The sequence below is a fragment of the Nyctereutes procyonoides genome, unplaced genomic scaffold, assembly GCF_905146905.1.
Source record: "Nyctereutes procyonoides isolate TBG_1078 unplaced genomic scaffold, NYPRO_anot_genome, whole genome shotgun sequence".
Taxonomy (NCBI): Eukaryota; Metazoa; Chordata; class Mammalia; order Carnivora; family Canidae; genus Nyctereutes; species Nyctereutes procyonoides.
Window position 1 is genome coordinate 55,569,100 of NW_026575020.1, and position 20,453 is coordinate 55,589,552.

General features: G+C 42.6%; 2 protein-coding genes, 1 long non-coding RNA gene and 1 pseudogene across 4 annotated transcripts in view; 2 read left to right on the plus strand and 2 right to left on the minus strand.

Moving 5' to 3' along the window:
- Nucleotides 1-1,092: 1,092 nt before the first annotated feature.
- Nucleotides 1,093-3,504, minus strand: LOC129512666 (histone H3.3A). The gene is made up of 4 exons (XM_055330162.1): nucleotides 3,366-3,504; nucleotides 2,775-2,912; nucleotides 2,493-2,646; nucleotides 1,093-2,399 (listed from the first exon to the last, which is right to left on the minus strand). The coding sequence occupies exons 2-4, from the start codon at nucleotides 2,900-2,902 to the stop codon at nucleotides 2,271-2,273; spliced, it is 411 nt and encodes a 136-aa protein (XP_055186137.1). The 5' UTR covers nucleotides 2,903-2,912; nucleotides 3,366-3,504; the 3' UTR covers nucleotides 1,093-2,270.
- Nucleotides 3,505-6,233: 2,729 nt separating this feature from the next.
- UNK (unk zinc finger) overlaps nucleotides 6,234-20,453 on the plus strand; it is a 35,272-nt gene continuing 21,052 nt past the window's right edge. Inside the window, 1 exon segment of the mRNA XM_055330150.1 lies at nucleotides 6,234-8,011. Within this exon segment, the coding sequence (XP_055186125.1) occupies nucleotides 7,353-8,011 (659 nt within the window). The 5' untranslated portion in view covers nucleotides 6,234-7,352.
- LOC129512672 (uncharacterized) lies at nucleotides 8,037-14,396 on the plus strand. 2 transcript variants are annotated; one of them, XR_008665085.1, is made up of 5 exons: nucleotides 8,037-8,935; nucleotides 11,769-12,023; nucleotides 12,314-12,478; nucleotides 12,603-12,705; nucleotides 13,432-14,396. It is a non-coding gene; the product is annotated as an uncharacterized LOC129512672 (long non-coding RNA). The 2 variants fall into 2 exon arrangements; XR_008665084.1 differs by having other exon boundaries at nucleotides 12,603-14,396.
- Nucleotides 18,308-18,476, minus strand: LOC129518562 (U4 spliceosomal RNA; annotated as a pseudogene).

Below are 20,453 nucleotides of genomic sequence, written 5' to 3' on the forward strand. Positions count from 1 at the left end.
AATCAGAAGGCAACTTTCCAGGCATTTCCCCACAGAAATTTTATTTGTGAAAGAAAGGTTATCAACTCAAATGAAGACCATTAACAAGATCAAATAGTCTCAACTTCAAAAACTTTATTTTTGTCTCATCAAGGGCACAGGATACCTTCATCAGCTCCAGCTTTTGCTTTTCTCCTTACAATCCTATTCCATCACCTAAACCCAGGGTTATCCTGTGTGGGCAGCTTCCTAGAACCAAAAGATATTTTTGCCTTCTGGGTTAAGTATGCTCAAAGTGTGGAAGCACAAGCTGCACTATTTAAAGCAGCAGATTCACAGCTGCCCAATAAAACCCACAAACCTCTACATCAGGATGGAGGGAAGATGTGCTGGGGGAGAAGATTCAAATTTCACCCCATTTGGGTTATCACAGCTAGTAAACTCAATAAACTATCACCACCATAGTGAAGTCTACTTGTACTGACACTGCCAGGTATTCCAACAGCACGTTCCAACGTCGAAGATCACAATGTCCTTCAGAAGCACTACGTTGAGATCATCAGAACTGGGAAGTCACTGTTCCAGAGCTGGTTATGGTGAATCTTCTAGGAAACCAGTTCACATTATATATTCGACTCCACCCTTGAGGCCCATGAAAGCTCAATAATTTGCCAAAAATCAAGCCTATCCCAGCTTGCCTAAGTCCCTTGAATTTGAAACCAAACTTTGAAAAACAAAACAAAACAAAAAAAAAACAGCTACTTTATTAGGGCACAACTATCTTTCTACAGCTATCAGCTTCAAACACACAGAATGCTTATCTGAGAACCATGGCTCTTGTGCCCATGTCTTGCTGACATCTAGGTACTATGCATACAATGGACCATCTCTGGTCAAGAAAACTAGCTTCATACTGAAAAAAGCAGCTTAGACCAACAAGGAGTCCTGTACTTGAGGACTTGTGTTAAAATAACTTGTATAAACTATTTTTGTGTATAAATGGTTCATCTACCAAGCAAAACCAGATATAAACTAAGCTCAAACCTCCAGATACAAAGAATCTAAATGATGGATGTATTCAAGCTTTGTATATTCAATGTAGGTTTTTGACACTTAGGTGAATAAACAAGTTTATTTGTAAATTTAGTCAACATACATAATTGACCTAGAAGACTTCGATAGAAGGGTATTTTTTAAAACCACTTGGAAAGGCCATCTCTATAAAGTGAGTTTTCCCAGGACCATGTATCAGATGTAACCTAACCCGACACCATGTTAACCCGCAGAGGTTCAAAAAAAGCTGGAGTTGTGTGCCCCTCCCCCACAGCAAGTTTACTCTAAGGGTTATTATAATACAAACTCCACAAGGAAAAGAACTTCGGCATTGTTTCCCTCTTGGTAGAGAAAAACTCAACCTAGTTATGAGACCAACCACAACACAAAGAAAAGCTGCACTAACTAGTTTAGAATTAGTAACAGATGATGCTGGTGTGAATAACTTGTATTATATTCTAGAGCCCTTATAAATAAAATCCCCCCATTAGTGTTTGCATTAATCAGCTAGAGGATTAGTTAACATGTGGTAGAATGAGGACTTATGCAAGGTATAATTTGCAAAGCATTTTACTATTATGAAAACAAGTGCAGTCTAGTTAGGAGAAAACCAACTGGACTTTAAATTACACACACCTTAATGACAAGACTCCCCACCACATGTGAATGTAAAACATTTAATTTAAAAATGTTGACACTACAATATATAAAATAGCTATTATAAATGCACATAGTGTATTCTATAGCTGCCAGGTTTACTTTTTTTTTTTTTTTTTAAGGAAACTGTAAGTTACACTGTGGTTAAGACTTGTATCTTCACCCTTGAAAAAGCCCACATTCTATCACAGTGATGTATGGTCAGACTTAACAGCCCCAATTGTTAAACACTTGGATCAAGTCATAACCAGTTTTATTGCAAAAGGACCCTGTACACATTTATCAATTCTAGTACCTTAATAGCTACCCAACAAGTCATTAACATACAGAAACATGCATCATGAGAAGCAAGAAATATCACCCATCCCTTCTGCATATTAGCAACTTGTCACTCCTGAGCAACAGCGCTCACATCACTGAGGTCTGTGAACAGTCACTTTTCGCATTCATCCTGAGTGAAAGATGGAATGACTTAAGTACAAATGCAACATATTATAAACAATTTCTTACAAAAAAAGTCACAAATTAAACCAAAGTATTTTACAGAATTTACTACAAAACACCATAAAAACTGCCTTCACTTAAGCTCTCTCTCCCCGTATCCGGCGAGCCAACTGGATGTCTTTGGGCATGATGGTGACTCTCTTAGCGTGGATGGCACACAGATTAGTATCTTCAAATAAACCCACCAGGTACGCTTCACTGGCCTCCTGTTGAGGACAAGAGCCACACTATTAAACTCTCTTCGAGGAGGAGAAGCCACGCACGAGCCCTCCGACCTTAAACGGCCGCGCTCGCCTTACCTGAAGCGCGCCAATGGCGGCGCTCTGAAACCTCAGATCGGTTTTGAAATCCTGGGCGATCTCCCTCACCAACCTCTGGAAAGGCAGCTTCCGGATCAGAAGCTCGGTGGACTTCTGGTAACGCCGGATCTCCCGAAGGGCTACGGTCCCAGGCCTGCAGTGAGCGGGCAGGGGAGTGTGAGCGGACACCCGGGGACCGACAGCGCCCGGCGCCAATCCCAGGACGCGCTCCCGCGCGGGCCGCGCGCCGCCCCGTCATTGTTTTCCTGCCGCCTCGCCTACCTGTAGCGATGAGGTTTTTTCACGCCGCCGGTAGAAGGGGCGCTTTTCCGGGCGGCTTTAGTGGCCAGCTGTTTGCGGGGCGCTTTCCCACCCGTGGATTTACGGGCAGTCTGCTTGGTTCGGGCCATTTTCTTTTACCTAAGGAAGACATCTGTGACTCCGGGGCCGCGGCGCTCGCCCCCCGGGGGCGGAGGGGGGAGACGGGCTCGGCGCCCCTGCCCTCCCGCCTCTCCGCGGCGGCAGATGGCCCGGGGCCGCCGCCTCCTCCCCCTCCCCTAATGACTCAGGCGGCGAGGAGCGGCAGCAGCCTCCCCCGGGAGGGGGGGCGCGGGGAGGAGTCACTTCCCCTCCTCGACGGGCGGAGGCCCCGCTTGCCCGGAACCCGACGTCGGGACCTCTGAATCACCACAGGGAAGGAGGTGGAGACGCGGTTCCGGAACCAAGCCTCAAGGGAAAACCTCCCGGGGCCCACACCCGACGCCAGCGGCCCGAGCAGCCCGCACCAGCCAGCACTCCGCTTCCAACGGCTGCGGCCCCCGGCATCAACGGCAGGCGGGGCCTCGAACCGCGACCAGACCCGCCAATGCTTACCCAATGCTGAAGTTTTAGACCGCTCCTCCGACTGCCGCGCCGCTGCTGCTGCCCAATGAAGAGCCGCAGGCGCCGAGCAAAGAAAAGAAGACCCGCCAACGAACGACCAAACCGCTCTATGCTCCAAACCCCCCCTTTGCCTCCGTTTTTATACCCACGCTTCACGCTGCGTCTCTACGTCATAGGGACCTCATTTGCATACACCAACGACTTTTTCTATTGGCGGGAGCTTTCGCCGACGCGCTGACATCCCCGACACAAAGGCCGTGCTTCGGCCCCGCTCCCGGATTGGTGGGCATCTAGGCCGCTGATTGGCTGTTAAAGTGGCCTGATGATTGGATGAATGCAAAGAGGAATGGACGAATCAGCGATTAGCACGAAGCGGCTCTTCTGATTGGATAAAATGAAGCTATGTTTGGATCCTTCCCTTGGTTCCAAAGCTCTACAATAGAAAGTCAATGCAAATGAATTACATAGGTCTCTATCAGGACTTCAGGGTCCGGAGGGGCAGGAGCCTACCCAAATTCGCATCTCGCTGATAAAATGCAGGAGAGGTTCCTTCAAGGAAATTCTTGTAAATATTTTCCAATGTAGAATAAAATGAGTGCCATGTGATTATTTACTTTCACATTTTTATGGTTATGAACATGGTGTAAAAGAGAATTTGAATTCATCAAATCATATTACACCACCACGTATTTTACATATCAAGCATACACATTTTAACCAAAAATCAGTTCTTTTGTATGCTAGTGTAGGTAGGAGTAAATATTAGCTACAAGGAAAAAAATGTCAATAAATGATTTTGTAAGTACTGTTTTGTACGTTCTTAGGCTATCACAAAATACTTTATGATTTCAATAGCTGAAACAACCTATTAAGCAACATATTTTTAAATTATGTAATTCAACTGAATGAAATGATTACAGCCAGAATGGAAATAGTGCTAGGATAGCATTTCCACGTCCGTAAAGAATAATCGAAAGAAAACTAAATTAAATACAAGCCCTTGTATTTAATGATGTATTCTAGTAGGTATTATTTCTAAGAAACATGACAAATATATAAAAATGGTAATCCCTACCTTTGCCTAAATAAATGTCTTTGATGGATTGTAATGTTCAGCTCTCTTGATGACACAGGTATATAAAATACCAAAGCAGGCTTAAGTTTAAGACCAACCAAACAAAGCTCAGAAAATTGAAATAGAGCTTTGGGTATTTTACTCTGTAGTTCCTACTCTGGGTTTGCTGAATTTTCTTCCCCCACTGAATATTTTAAATTATCAAAATTAAGAAGTAGCAAAACCATGTACGGGTAGATTTTAACTCAGATAATTATGACATACAAATACAAATACCGGGATCCCTGGGTGGCGCAGCGGTTTGGCGCTTGCCTTTGGCCCAGGGCGCGATCCTGGAGACCCGGGATCGAATCCCACGTCGGGCTCCCGGTGCATGGAGCCTGCTTCTCCCTCTGCCTGTGTCTCTGCCTCTCTCTCTCTCTCTCTCTCTCTCTCTGTGACTATCATAAATAAAAATTTAAAAAAGAACAAATACAAATTCCTCAGAAATTTAGTTGTAACATCGAAGGGCTGCTCTCAGTATCAATAGGGAGGGGGAAAATGTACCATATGAAACAGCTGCTATGACAAAAATGTCTTTGACTTTATCTCCAGCATCAAAATTCCTCTCATTTCAGCCCTCTCAACCTTTTTTTTTTTAACCTTTTTTTTTTTAAAGATTTTATTTTATTTATTCATGAGAGACACAGAGCGAGAGCGAAAGGCAGAGACACAGGCAGAGGAGAAGCAGGCCCCATGCAGGGAGCCCGACGTGGGACTCGATCCGGGGTCTCCAGGATCACGCCCCCGGGGCTCCAGGCGGAGACAAACCGCTGCGCCACTGGGGCTGCCCCCAGCCTTCTCAACCTTAACAGGGCACAATTTGTATTTAATTATCAGACATCTAAACTTTTTTTTTTCATACATCTAAACTTTTATGTGGGATCCCTGGGTGGCGCAGCGGTTTGGCGCCTGCCTTTGGCCCAGGGCGCGATTCTGGAGACCCGGGATCGAATCCCACATCGGGCTCCCGGTGCATGGAGCCGCTTCTCCCTCTGCCTATGTCTCTGCCTCTCTCTCTCTCTCTCTCTCTCTCTCTCTCTCTGTGACTATCATAAAATAAATAAAAATTTAAAAAAAATTTAAACTTTTATGTGATAATTACTTTCTGCTTTCTGCCCAAAGTTTGCAGAAGGGGAAAAATTAAGTTTTCTGTTTCATTCATGTGATGCTGAGAAACCAAGATGGAGGCTCTTGCCCTGTCCTCAGAACCTGTGTAAAGCTAAGGATCAGGGCACTGGTTAGATCCCACACAAAAGGCTCTCATATGTTCTGAGATGTAACCAGAAAAATACCCTGTTAACATTTTTTGACTGCCCAGATGGCCTGGAAAAGGAATGGGTTCCTTTTTTTTTTTTTTTTTTTTTTTTAAGGAATGGGTTCCTAAGTTAACAACCCCTTTGTGTTCCAACGATTTTCGAAAAGATCTGGAAACCTGTCTGTCCCAAGCCTCCAGAGGACAGACACTCCAGTTTTGTTTTCCTTTTTGCAGTTTGGCTAATTACTAGAGGAGAACTAAATGCTCCAGGAGAAACTAGGTATAGATTTAGACTTAAAGGGCAATTAATGGGAATAGTTTGTCCTTCCTACTCGGCAGTCAGGCCCGTTTTTCTTTTTCCTGAGTTGGTGCAGGAGAGGAAAAGCAACCAGGAAATGGGAAAGAACTAAAAATGTTTATACAATCAAAACAATGCAGAATGTGATGCAGCATGTAGACTACTGTCCTAGTTCCTGTTCTGCCATGGGCTTGCTGAGTAACTCCTGCAAGTTACTTCTCTGAGTTTCAGTTTCTTCTTTTGTAAATTAAACAGTTTGGATGATATCATCTTCCGATTTTACCAGTACACACTCCTTCTTGAAGCTTATGGTATACACTTATTCAAAGCCTAGTGCTAGGAGCTGTATTTCTTCATTCAAATTACACTCGGTTATTTCAGGCATAACATATAAATCAATTACTTGGATTTAATAACAGGGTTAAAGCAAATACACTACAACTTTTATTTGTCCTTTTGGAATGTTTCATCTTCACATGCCCCTAGTGGTTAAACAATTGATTTGGCCTGTTAAGGAAATACCAGTTTCTCAACTTTGTAAGGCTGACAACTTGGCTTCTGATGTGAGGTTACACGAACTAAATAAAATGTCATTCTTAAACACTAACAATTTTCCACTCACTCCTCCTTCCTTCACCCCTGAGGTTTGGGAATGTTTTTCATTAACGTGACAATCATTAGTCAACCCATCTAATCAAATACGAATCAATCTTAAAAACAATGGACTTAAATAGGTTCATTATGGAAAACGAAATTCAATGACAAATATCCATATGTTTATGAAGAACTTTGTAAAGCTCACAGGACCAAACGCCTAGATCTCGGAGAGTATGTGTGTGTGAGGGGGTTGGATAATTGGACCAAAACCACCGAATGAAGCACTTGGCCCCATCAGTGGGAAGCGGGGTTGGAAAACACAGAAAAGCTGGCGTCCAGAGCAGGCAACTGCGTTGGATTTTAAGTTGCACCCCTTACCCAAACCCAGGCTCTGCCTCTCGACTCCATGCGACGCTTCTCCACACCCCTGCGACTTGCCAGTGTATCTGAGACTATTCTAGACAGAGATTAAGTTCGTCCTTGGCCCCTAACGTGCTGGAAACAAGTCGGTCAGGCCAGGTGTCGAGTTGGGAAGCGGCCCAAGTCGTGGAGCTCTGGGTGTCAGGGCTGGTGAAGGTTTATGGGGCGCCTCGGCAAAGACGCGGGAACAGAGTGTTGTGTCGTGTGGCTCTACTTTAGCGAAGATTCCTCGAGCTGACTTCTAGGAGGCGGACACTCCTCCATGCCTCCCCACTTAGCCTGGCCGCAGGCATGGACTGCAGGTGCCCGCAGCACGAAGGCCCAGAGCTAAGAACGGACAATGCAGATTCTGAAGCACTGCTGGGACCCGCATCAGAACTCAACCCAAGCTCTACCAAGTCTGGTGGCGAGATAATTACTGCACTGTTGGTGGTGACATTACACTTGGAATGTTTCACAAAAGTCCTTAGGGCCTCTCTGTTTCTGGGCCTCTTCCACTCCAGAGGCTCCAGTTTCAAGGAAAGCTCCCCTACGAAACTGGAAACTTCACTGGTAAGAAGAAGAAACGCGGCGGGACTGCAATCCCCACAAGCCGTGGCGGGACCTCAGCATCCGGGACACCGACTGCAAGGATCCCTGGGTATTGTGGTCCATTCCTTTGGCAGCAACCCTCTGCCGACGGTAAAATTCCAGCCGAACCGAGGACCACAACTCCCAGCAACCCTTGCTGCCGTGCGGGGGGTCTTCACGTTCTCGTGGCGCGGCGCAGGCGCACTCGGTCCTCGGCGCGGACCGCGCAGACTGAATAATAAAAGGGGAGCGGCGAAGAGGCAGGAAGACAGGACCATGTCGAAGGGCCCCGGGCCCGGCGGCTCCGCAGCTTCCTCGGCGCCCCCGGCCGCTACCGCTCAGGTGCTGCAGGCACAGCCCGAGAAACCGCAGCACTACACGTACGTAGAGCCCCCCCCCCGCCGCGCGCGCACGCCTGACGTCAGCGGCCAGCGTGAGTCACGCGCGCAGGGAGAGCGCGAGGCGGCCTCTCCCTCCCCCCTTCCTCCTCCGGCCCGGCCCAGACCGGTTCCAACCTGCTGGGGCCGGTCCCAACTGCCTCCCAACTGCCACCAACCCCTGGCCGGGCCGTGGGGCGGGAAAGCCGGGCCCGGCCGCTGAGTGGGGAAGGCGGGCGCGCGAGCGCGCGGAGAGCGCACATCTCGGGCCAGGCCTGTGAGGCCTAACTGTTCCTCAGACCGTGAAAACCACAGTGTCAGGCCCTGGCGGGGCGATAAGCGGCCCCGGCGCACAGCCGGGATGAGTGCCTCGGGGGCCTGCCCTCGAGCCGCTGCGAGTGACGAGCGGCGCGGGGTCCTGTCAGGCGCCCCGCGCTCCGCGCCCGGGAGCCCTTTTGTGTCCCCGAAGCCCCGTATGTCGGTGGAGGCCCCCTCCAGCTGGGAACTTGCTGGGACAGCGGACCCGGCCTGAGTCGGGGACCCCGAGGGCGATGGGGTCCGCGGGGGTCCCGTAGACGGAAACGCCCTCCCCGGGGCTCCGCGCGCGTCGGAGTGCGGGTCCCCGGCGCCGCCGCCTCGTGTTGTCCGGAGGCGCGTTAAGGGACCACCTAGCGCTGGGGCCCTGAGCGGGGGCGGCAGGCTGCCGAGGCAGGCCCTCGTCCTCAGCAGTGTTGGTCCCCGCCCCGCCCCCACGCCCCACGCTCTTGGGGCTCCCAGGTGCTGTGCGTGTTTAGAGGGAGCCCCGGGAGGACCTGAGGCCTGCCACCCGGTCCTGCCGCCCGGTGAGCCGAGAGCAGGAAGCCTCCTCTGGTGGAGTAGAAGGAACTAAAACTAGACAGGAGGAGCTCCCGGTTGTCACTCACCGAAGTAAGCCCCGTTGGGAAGCTGTTCTGGGATTGGGGGACACGGCTTTTAGGAAGCGCATTGGTTTCTTTGTGAGATTCCCTGCCATTGGTTGAAGGAAGTTGGAGCTTTTTTTTTTTTTCTGGGCTACAGCCTGACTCGTGTTAACTATTCCTCTCCTATTGTGGCCACTGCTTTGCGGGTCCTTTTCTCACCTGAAGGTCTTTCTGCCATCCTTCCCTCGGTTTTGGTGAAATGATCTCACCTCAGAGGACACTGTGAGGAGTCCCGTCAGTTGCACGATGTGGTGAAGCAGCAGTACGGTTTTGACGGGGAAGTCGGCCCGCTGCCCATAATGGGGACTCGTTTATAACCTCTGGTTGCTCAGCTCCTATTTTTCACAGTGAGATAACGTAGAACACTTTGGCTCATGTGTCAGCAACCTCTGTATGTCGTGCTGTCATCGAGTAGACTGTGGAATCTGTATGAGCAGGGTTTCCTTGCCATTTCGAACTGACAGATGAAGCAAGTCGACATCCACGTAAATGTTAATATCTGAGTTTTTGTGCTGTTGATGCTCATTTGTTCAAAATCTGTCTTTTTCCATTGCTTGTGGGGTAAGCGCAGAGTAATCAGTCTTGGCTCTGGAGGTGGCTTAGTAATCATAATCAACAGAAGTAGATGGAATGAATGCCCAAGCTTGATTGGGTGATTGGAGGTTGTAGGTGTTCCCATCTTTTTATTTCCTGTTAAGTGTTCATTGGGGTATATGTTTATGTTTTTATCCAAAAATCAGAGATAGGCATCCGTTATCTTCCTCGGTAGATTTATGGGCGTTCAGAAGCTGTGATGTTTTTGGAAAACTTTATTCCCTTGTCATCCCTGCTCTTAGGAACAGGGAGTTTGAAGATACAGATGATGGCACCTGTATACTTAATGGCACTTTTTTTTTTTTTTTTTTTTTTAAGGTGAACCCATTTGTTACCCTTGGGGGTTAGACCACAGGAATATTTTTATTTTGATTTTAATATTTACTTTAAAATTTGAGCTGGTTAGCATTTTTAAAAATTCTCCCTTCTGAATTTCCAGAATTTGTACCAGTCTGAATATGGCTTTATATTTTGCATTGATCCCATTGTGAAATACAGATATAGACCCCCCCCTTTTTTTAATGTCTGTATTTTTTTACCTGTTGTTATTATTTTTTTTTACTTTTTAAGACTTGTACATAAATCACACTTTGTGTATTTTTGGGGCCTGATATTATTTGAGATTATGAGATACGCAGTAATCTTTGCCATAATCCAAAAATCTGTTAAAATTGAGTGCCACTCGGGGCACCTGGCTGGCTCAGTCAGAAGAACATCTGACTCTTGATCTTGAGGTTATGAGTTTGAGCCCCCCACGTATGCTGTAGAGATTACTTAAACAGGAATTTTTAAAATTGGATGGCACTCATCATAATGGCAGACAATCCACCAAAAACAAATAATTGCCTTTCCATAAGCTTGCCTTCTTGCCCCACAAATAAAGTCCTAGAGTTTGAGCTCTTTTTTTTCTTTTTTTTTTTTTTGAGCTCTTTTTTTTTCTTAAACCAAGAGGATTATTCATAACATAGCTTGAAGGATAATTTTTTTTTCTAAACTCATGAATAATCTTGCTTTAAGAAAAACTTTGAAATAATCCTTTCAGCAAATTGGTGTAGTAGACACTTGTCCTAGACCTGAGGAATCCCAACTGTTGAGAAAATGGCTGTATTCGAATTTCCTCTGTTGTTCAGCTCCAAGTATTTGATTAGCATGTAGTAAAATGGTAATATGCATGTATTAGTCCTCCTCCAGTACAAGAACCACCTGACATCTTGCTAGGTAATTTGTCCTTTTATTTGACAAAGATGGAAATTAATCCACTTGTAGGTCCATCCACTTATAAGTCCATCTTATATATCGTATTAGAAGAGTTTTAGAAAAACAGACTTAAGAACAGGAAATTTTGGAGTAATTACATTCAAAAATGTATGTACGAATTTAGCTGATTGGACTTTTTACTATATAACAATTATTTTGTTAAAAATATATAGTTGAAAGGTCACCAAAAAAACCTAGTTTTTGCCTCATTATTTTGATCCTATAAGAGGATGTAAGCCTTAAAGACGTCAGATCATTTTTGGATTCCTTCACCTGCAGTTGATTCTCAGACTTCTTAATGCTCTTGAGGTAAAGGAAAATGAATTCCAGTTTAGTGAAGGTTTTTTGGAGTTTTCTGGCCACTGGGTGATTTCTTATGGGTAGACAGAGAATAAATGTTTTATAGCCTCATCTAGCCAAGTGTCATTTTTAAAAATTTAGGTCTGTTCCCCGGGCTTCTCTAAACAGGGATATTGTAGCAATTCTTCCATAGACAACTATTTGGAGGCAAGTTTGTTAATTTGTACATTGTATAAATGTCATGAACTTTACTTGATTGCATCTGACTGTGTTTTGGAAAATTCAGGAAATGAAACTGTATTTAAATCATTATTGCAAATTACAATAAAATTGTAAATACGTTACTAGAGTACAACTTGTTGCACAACAGAAGTCACTGGAAGTGTTGCTAAGCAACCTCAACAAGCATGAGTTAAATTACCAATAAATATTTCTAGATCTTGTTTACTTGTTTATCAAGTAGAACTAATTTCTTACATCACAAAAATTAAGAGCTCGTGGTCTTCAGTCAAGCCCACAAAATCCCCATTAATAATTAAGTGCCCATGCTAAAGGTAGAGTCAAGCATAGCACCTAGTTGATATTTGCTATGAAAGTAATGATTAAAGTGAAGATTTGCTTAATGGTTAAGTTTTTTTGTTTTAATCCAGCTATGTTAGATACTAAAGAAGGCTTCCCCACAATCCATTTGCATCTGCTTTGACTGGTGGTTTCTATCAACCTACAAAGACTGACTTATTGGTGAGGGCAGCTGGACAACTCTGAGAGCAACTTAGAGAAATCCATCTTGGGCACACTCTATAAAGGAGCTCCTTCTCTGGAAATAGCACCCCAGATAAGTGCACAAAAGCAAGACACCCTCGTGGACCTACTTCCTCCCGCTTTCAACACCCTGATGCCTGAAGGTGAGGTCTCCTTCCTGTGTGTCTTAGAAGCCATGAGCTCACTTAGGTAATGAGAGCCCTGCAGCAGCCTGAGCACTACACATCTGCAGGCTTTCCTGCCAGACCTTTGCTTAAAGGTTATTTTTCTTGTTAGGAGAGGGTCTAGGTCACAAGAATGATAAAAGTTACATTACTTTAAATACTGGACTGGTGTAGGGATTGTTTTCCCAAATGGGGCAATATTTACTTAATGATTAAGTAAGTTTTTCATTTTGTTGTTGTTGTTGTTGTTTTTTTTTTTTTTAATCCAGCTATGCTTGATACTAAAGGAGGTTTTCCCACATTTGCATCTTCTATATTTTGAAATTGCAACTATGGAAAGTTATGGCTAATCCTAGTAGATTGTCTTCCCTTCTTTTAACATCTTGGATGAATTTGGGGCACACTAATGTGTTAAGTGAAGATGGATATTGAATGTAAGTTTCTCTGCCATTCTTAGCCAATATAAAAAAATTACATTAGTGTAATTGCTAAAATGCCAAGAATTTGGATTCAGTATCCTTCTGGACAATGTAGCTTTCTTGTTTTCTTACCATATAGATACTGTGTAGATTCACCTCAGCCAGCCATCTTAAAATACCTGCATGGGCCACAGAGATATCTGCGGAGAAAGTATGGGTAAAATCAGTGCATATGATAATAGGTATGGGGTTTCTTTTTGGGGTGATGGAAATGTTCTAGAATTAGATAGTGGTGATAATTCTACAACATGGTGAATATACTAAGAACCACTGAGACGTACACTTTAAAATGGTGAAATTTTTATGTTGTGTAAATTACATCTTGATTATTTTTTTAAAAGCATTAAAAAAATCAGTGTATAACAGTCTATCAGACTCATGTGGCCTTTCAGGGATTGGCAGCATCATTTGGTTATGGGAAAGCCTACAGTTTGTGAAAAGCTCATTGGTGCCGCTTTTCTAGCCTTCTCAATGGCTTGGTCCCTGTGTATCCATTCTAGGTGAATTTCCCCATGTTCTAGGTCTGTGGAGATGCTTTTGAGATAAGAACTGAATACTCAGCAAGTTTGAGATGCCCTAGTTGTTGGTAGTGGTACTTCAAATAGTCTCTGAATTGACAGCCATTATAAGGAACAAGCACATTTTTTCCCAGTGCCTTTGTAAAATTAAATTGAGCTTCCTAGGGTGGGTGGGGGATAGAGGGTTGCTGTTCTGCTGAAATGTAATGAATTCCATTCTCAGTTATTTTATGGTGGTTTTAATGTTCACATTGGCATTTCTTTACGGACAGGCCATGTGTTTTAGGCATTTTAAATTATATCAATGGCTATAATATTTTAGTACAAGTAATCACAAATTTTTTTTTCTCTATACAATCCCTCAACTTTCACCCCTTTTTTCTTTGCCAGTGTGTAGAATTTGACAGCAGTATCAAGAGCTGATGAGGAAGAGAAGATGGAAAGGAGTCTAGCGACTTAAAAAATCTCATAGCGTTCTCTGTGAGGTGACCTTTTTCCTGTTGGGGGCTCAACTTATTTAGGAGATAAAGAAGATATTCAGGCCTGTGATAGTGTCATTATGTCATATCTGAGCTTATTGAAATGTTTCATCCCTTATATAACAGTTTGCTTTTTGTGTTAAGTCGACTCGTTTGTTTCCTACTAGTATTTGAAACACATATGGCCACAGTAAGTCTTGACAAATTGACTTCTAATGAGGAGGGGAACGGCCGATGTGCCCACTTTCCTGTGAAATTTTAGCCTTGTCACAAAACTACCCCCACTGAGGAGAGGTAGTTATGTTTAGGAAAGAAGAGGTTGGGAAAAACCTTTGGCCTGGTGTTTTGAGACTTAACAGTTTAAATATAGTTTTTATATGTAAGTTTTTATTAATTCTGGTAAGAACATTATATTTTTGACATTTACTGCTTAGAGGTGCCAAGTATTTGGTAGCCCACCACATTAGGATTTGTGTAAATCAATCTATCCAAACATAACATAAATTAGAAGCCCATACTTGTATTTTTTATTTTAAAAAACTCCAAAACTTAAATTTTATAATTGAACTAAAGAGTATTTCATAATGAATATTAAATTTTCAGTAAAGCATGTTAAAGTTAACATTTCTGTTTTTTATTTTTAGTAACTCATTTTGTGGTTGTTGTAATTATGGCCTGTTAAAAACTCCCTGACATATCTTGAACAGCTTTTAGAGAGTCACTTATGCTTATTTGCTATTCCTCTTGTTTTTCTTTTTAGCTCAATTAAGAAAAGCATAGTTAACAGTCAGCATGATGTTTAAGAGTACTGACTCCAGGGCCAGACTGATTGAGTTTGAAGTCCAGCTCTGCCAGTTACTAGCTGTGGGACCTTAGGCAAGTGACTTTACTCTTTGTATGTCAGTTTCCTCAGGATACCCATGGTACCTGCCCTGTGGAGTTGTTATGAGGTCTAAATGAGTTAGTATCTGTAAAGTGCTTAAAATAGTGCATGGTATTTAGTACAGTGTAAGTACCACTCTTACCAATATCTGAATAAGGCCCACTTACTGCTTTCAGTTTCATTGCTGCCCTCCTTCAACAGCTTTAACCAGATGCCTTCCTTAGCTACGTCTGTACTAAAGCAGATTCTTCAGTTCCAAGGCACATGTGGGTCAGTGTTGTCTGCAGAGAGCATATTCCTCTCCTCCGTATCCATTCAAATTTTACTTCAGTTGCCATTCTTCTAGTAGTCTCTGTCAAACTACCTGTATCTTACATGATGGATTTGTGTTCTAAACGGAACAGATCTGCTTTTATGGGGCCAAAGACTCTGTTTTACAGAAAACCATGTACAAAGTAACACATCAGTTCAAACTTACATACTAAAACATTCCTCAAATTGGTTTTTTTTTCAAGCCAGCTGTTTATAGGAAAACTGAATCAAGTCAAGGTGTTACCTAATTTAGGGAAGAATGAACCAGGGTTTTCAGTGCTTGTCACATATATTCTCTACAATTGTGATGTGAGTGAACCTTCCATGAATTTTTTCTCCTGTTTAAATAGTTCCAGAATTCTTAGGGCAAGGGTGTGATCCTGGAAAAAAGGAAGCAGGGGGACATGTAGGACTAGCTGCCAATATTGTATCATTGGCTCTTGTTAATTCTCCTGGCTGGGATGGAGTCAGACCTTGCCCAGTAAAGAGTGGGCTCCAATCATTTACCCATCAGGGCTCCTCTACCTGAAAGTGCCTGTAGGACTTATACACTGTGAGTTCCTATGTATGTTTCTGTGTGTTAGAACAGTTTTATTGAATCCAGGAGGTTCATACTGGCTGTAAAATCCTACTGTATGTGCTCTGGCTAAAAGTCAGTTATAGAATCAAAGTCTGCCTTAAATGTTCAGACTCACTCAAATCCATTAGACACTTTATTTAATGCGTAATACTGAATACTGAATAATACTATGAATAATACTATCTGAGCTTGCTTTTTTGCCAGAGAGAATGTCATAAGTCAGGATCAATTGAAATTTGAGAACCAAATCTCTATAGCTCTATGGTGCTTTTTCAGAATTGTTCAAATATTTGCTAACAAATTTTAGCTTTATTTGGTTTTGTTTTTTATTTTTTTATTTATTTTTATTTATATTTATTTATTTATTTATTTATTTATTTATTGTTTTTTAAAAGACATTTTCTGTAAATAAAAATTTTAAGAGGGAGTAGATTGCCTTAGTAGCTCAGTCAGTTGAGTGTTGGACTCTTGGTTTCAGCTCAGGTTGTGATCTCAGGATCATGAGATCAAGCCCAGCATTGGGCTCCACCCTCAGCACGGAGTCTGCTTTTTCTAGTTTGCATGAGTCTCTCTCTCCCTCCCCCTCTACTCCTCTCCCTCCTCTCTTTCTCAAATAAATAAAATCTTAAAAGCCATTTTCTAGTAACTCTCACCGATGTGGTTACTGTTACACAGTTGTATGGTTTCTGGGTTATGTTTGGTATCAAAACAGTATTTATATCCTTATATAAAATCTAGAACTAATAATTTGTATTTGCTCTTCAAAAATTAGGAAAGATTTTCAGCAAATTGTAAGAAGTATATATATATTTAAAGTATATATAAATATATATATATATATTTTTAAGAGTTTATTCATGAGAGAGAGGCAGAGACATAGATAGAGGGAGAAGCAGGCTTCACCCAGGGAGCCTGATGTGGGACTCCATCCCAGGACTCCAGGATCATGCCCTGGGCAAAAGGCAGGCGCTAAACTGCTGAGCTACATAGGGATCCCCTTAAAAATGATTTTGAAAAGCCATAATCTATGATTTCTGTGGCTCAGTTTTTTTCTAGGAGTTATATATGAGGTTAAATATATATATATATATATATATATATATATATATATATATATATGTATGTATTTAAAGATTTATTTATTTATTCGTGAGAAACATAGAGTCAGAGAGAGAAGCAGGCTCCATGCAGGGAGCCTGATGTGGGACTCGATCCTGGGACTCCAGGATCAGTGCCAGCTGAAGGCAGGCACTCAACTGCTGGGCTGCCCAGGCATCCCATGTATGAGTAGGTTACTTTATTTTATTTTTTTTAAGATTTTATTTATTTATTCATGAGAGACACAGAGAGAGGCAGGGACAGGCAGAGGGAGGAAAAGCAGGCTCCGCGCAGGGCTCTGGGATCATGTCCTGAGCTGAAGGCAGGCGCTCAACCGCTGAGCCACCCAGGTGTCCCAGCATGACTCTTGATCTTGGAGTCCTGAGATCAAGCCCCACATTAGGAATAGAGCTTACTTTATTTTTTTTTAAGATTTTATTTATTTATTCATAGAGACAGAGAGAGAGAGAGAGAGAGAGAGAGAGAGAGGGGCAGAGACACAGGCAGAGGGAGAAGCAGGCTCCATGCAGAGAGCCTGACGGTGGACTCGATTCAGGGTCTCCAGGATCATGCCCTGGGCTGCAGGCAGCGCTAAACCGCTGTGCCACCGGGGCTGCCCTAGAGCTTGCTTTAAAAAAAAAAAAAAAAAAGGAAGAACAAGACCAAGACCTTTTTTTTTTTCCTTTTTCATTTTGTATTCTGTTTCCATGGTAAAGCTTATACATTGCTTGAAAAAGATGAAATTCAGTTTTTATGAGACTAGCTGTAATAAAGATGAATATTTGTGACTTATTAGAGATGCAGACATATCACATTTTCCTTGTGCAGCTTGTGAACAGTGATTTGACTGGCCAGGAGAAGCAGCAGGCTCCCCAGGAGCAGGTGCTTCCTCGCGGCCTTCCAGGGTCATGATCTCCATGTTGGGGGTGAGAGGGTATCTGAGTTTCTTCAGTTGGCTCAGTCTCTTGCCTATTGTCCCCTTTTGTTGGGCTCACATGTTGCTGTTCACTTTGTGTATTGGGATTCATCACATCTTTAACAAATCTGATGTTGCAGCACCATCTCTTCTGTTGTTTTTCCAGAGGCCGTCATTGTATTGCTTATTTGTCTGTTAACTCTAACCATTCTGCATATGTGTCCAAATGAGGTTTTACAAATCATAAATAAACTGGATGACATTCTAATAGTTATGAACTTTAAAAAAAATATTTACCACAGCTCACTTAACTTTAATATTCTTTTTTTTTTTAATTTTTATTTATTTATGATAGTCACACAGGGAGAGAGAGAGAGAGGCAGAGACATAGGCAGAGGGAGAAGCAGGCTCCATGCACCGGGAGCCTGACGTGGGATTCGATCCCGGGCCTCCAGGACCGCACCCTGGGCCAAAGGCAGGCGCCAAACCGCTGCGCTACCCAGGGATCCCAGTTCACTTAACTTTAAAGGAACTCTTTTGGCTTACTAACATCTTTAATTTTGCATCAGTATAGATTCCCTGTCAAATTGTCATTAATATTGTGGATTTCTTTCCCAATAAAAATTTTTTTGACTCTAAAAGTAATCACAATTCAATAAAGAAAAGTCTAGATAACCTCTAAAATCAATCATATTAAAAATAATAAAATCAATCATATTGGATGTATTCTCTTATAGTTTTTTCCCCCTCCCCATTTATAGTCTGGTGACATGCATCCATAATTTTTCTTGATAAATCCTTAGTTTGTACTCAGTTTTTGCCAAATAGTCATCATAATATACCTTAGTTTTTGGAAGAAACAGAAAAAGGAATTTAATACATTTCTAGCAATCTGTATACATTCCCAGGAATGATAGAGCAAGCCTGGTTGTTTTTCTAGTCTGTGTGTGAGTCTGATCTCAAAATTAGTGTTCAGGGTGAGGAACAAGGCTGGGCAGACATTATGGGGAAGATAGCTAGAGAAGTTACTGGATTATTAATTGCCAGGAGAAGCATGTAAATCAGAGATTGGAATTGTTTCTCTGTTTTGCTGGATTAGTTTTCAATTAGCAATAATCCCGCCTCGGATAAACCTCATTGGCTACGATACTGCCCCTGCGCAAAGCTGTTTTGTTGGATTAGTATATAGCTGCTATGGACCGGATTTCTACCACTTGTGACGCTTTATGCCTTTGCTTTTTCTTGTACAGGCCTATTTTGAATACCTTCTATGAGCCTGTTCTTGCAGAGGTACAGAAATGTGTAGTGATGGCTACATACAAAGCAGTTGAAATCAACTGCGGTAGGGACTCTCTGGGCTGTATTTATACCTTGTAGTAGAAACATGGAAGGAGGGTGATTAACACCAGTGGGCTGGGTGGGGGAATCCTCATGCAGAGAAGCCAAAAGGGTAAAAAAAAAAAAAAAAAAAAAAAGCCAAAAGGGTGATCCAGACACCAGGAGCAATATGATCAAAAGTGTAGAGATGGGAGGATTATGGTATGTTGTGGAATACCAGCTTTTCAGAGCAAAATGCAGCCTGCCTGCCTTTGTATGGCCTGTAAGCTAAGAATGGCTTTTACTTTTTTTTTTTGCTTTTACATTTTTATTAGTTGAAAAAGAATCAGTAATATTTGATGACACATGAAAATTATATGAAATTCACATTTTAGCATCTATAAATAAAACTTTAATGGACCCCTTTCCCCGTTGGTTTACATATTTTCTGTAGCTGTTTTTGCATTGTAACTGTAGGATTCTGTAGTTGTGACAGAGACCATATGTGGCATTCTCCTCACTTGGCATTGCTGTTCAATGTACTACAAATGGCAAGGACACCGTACAACTTGACGGTGTTTCCAGTGCTGTGTGTGTCAGCATATCATAATGTTTTATTCTTTATTATCAGTGCCCACTGATCATGTCAGAACAAGTGAGGAAGAGAAAAATGGACTTAGAATGTCATGTTTTTAGGGCACAGTAGAGTGTGCATTCTTTTGTTACCAAATTAGTTTGTAAAGCTATCGTTAATAAGAGCTGTGCTGAGAGGACCCATCGACATTACCAGACTAAATAGTTGCCACAATAGTCCCAACACATAGCAAGGGAAGTCTTAAAGGGACTGTTTCATCACAGCAGAATTTCTTCACAAAAAGGAAAATGAGGCTACTACTGGAGTAAGTTTCCCAAGTGGCTCATCAATTAGCTGAACAAGGAAAGCTTTTTACTGATACAATGCTGAAGAAACATGTCGAGAGCAAACAAACTTGTTTAAAAGTGTTAGCCTTTTGGCAAGAACAACTTCTCAAAATGTAGAAGTCCTTGGGAGGAATAGCAGTAGTCAAAACACTAGGCAGATGAATTCATGTGGTTTTCCTTGGCTCTTGATGAGTCAACAGATGCCACTGTTACTGTTGGTTTCTTCACAGAATCAATCCCTCTTTTGAAGTGACTGAAGAATTAGCATTAACGAATAGTCTACTTAAAACAATGACAGCTGAGAATGTTTTCAAAAACGTTTAAGAAAAGATCAGTACAGGGATCCCTGGGTGGCGCAGCGGTTTGGTGCCTGCCTTTGGCCCAGGGTGCGGATCCTGGAGACCCGGGATCGAATCCCACGTCGGGCTCCCGGTGCATGGAGCCTGCTTCTCCCTCTGCCTGTGTCTCTGCCTCTCTCTCTCTCTCTCTCTCTCTCTCTCTCTGTGTGTGTGTGTGTGTGACTATCATAAATAAATTAAAAAAAAATTAAAAAAGATCAGTACAACCTGAAGTGTGATCTGCTAATATCTGTTACAGGTGATGGTGGTAAGAATATATATGGAGCAGAAAAAATTTAACTGGACAAATTTATAAAGCTTGTGAAAATGTAAGGTGTTTAAAGCCTGTGGTTATTCATTATATCCTTCATCAGCAGGTACTTTGCAGAAAAATATTTGAATCTATCATGTTACTGAACTGTTAGAATCAGCACTGAACTTCACTCCCTCTTGTGGACTTCACGATGATAATCAATTCCAAGAATTTTTGTTAGAGAAGCTGAATATTCTGGCATGCCCTAGTACATAATAATTTGACAACTTACCAGTGATAAAGTTTTCTTGTAAT

Coding starts and splice junctions, on each gene's coding strand:
- LOC129512666 (XM_055330162.1), bottom strand. CDS start 2,902: ATGGCCCGAACCAAGCAGACTGCCCGTAAATCCACGGGTGGGAAAGCG. Junction 2,647..2,774: donor AAAAAACCTCATCGCTACAG/GTAGGCGAGGCG, acceptor CGCTCACTGCAG/GCCTGGGACCGTAGCCCTTC. Junction 2,400..2,492: donor CCGCCATTGGCGCGCTTCAG/GTAAGGCGAGCG, acceptor TGTCCTCAACAG/GAGGCCAGTGAAGCGTACCT.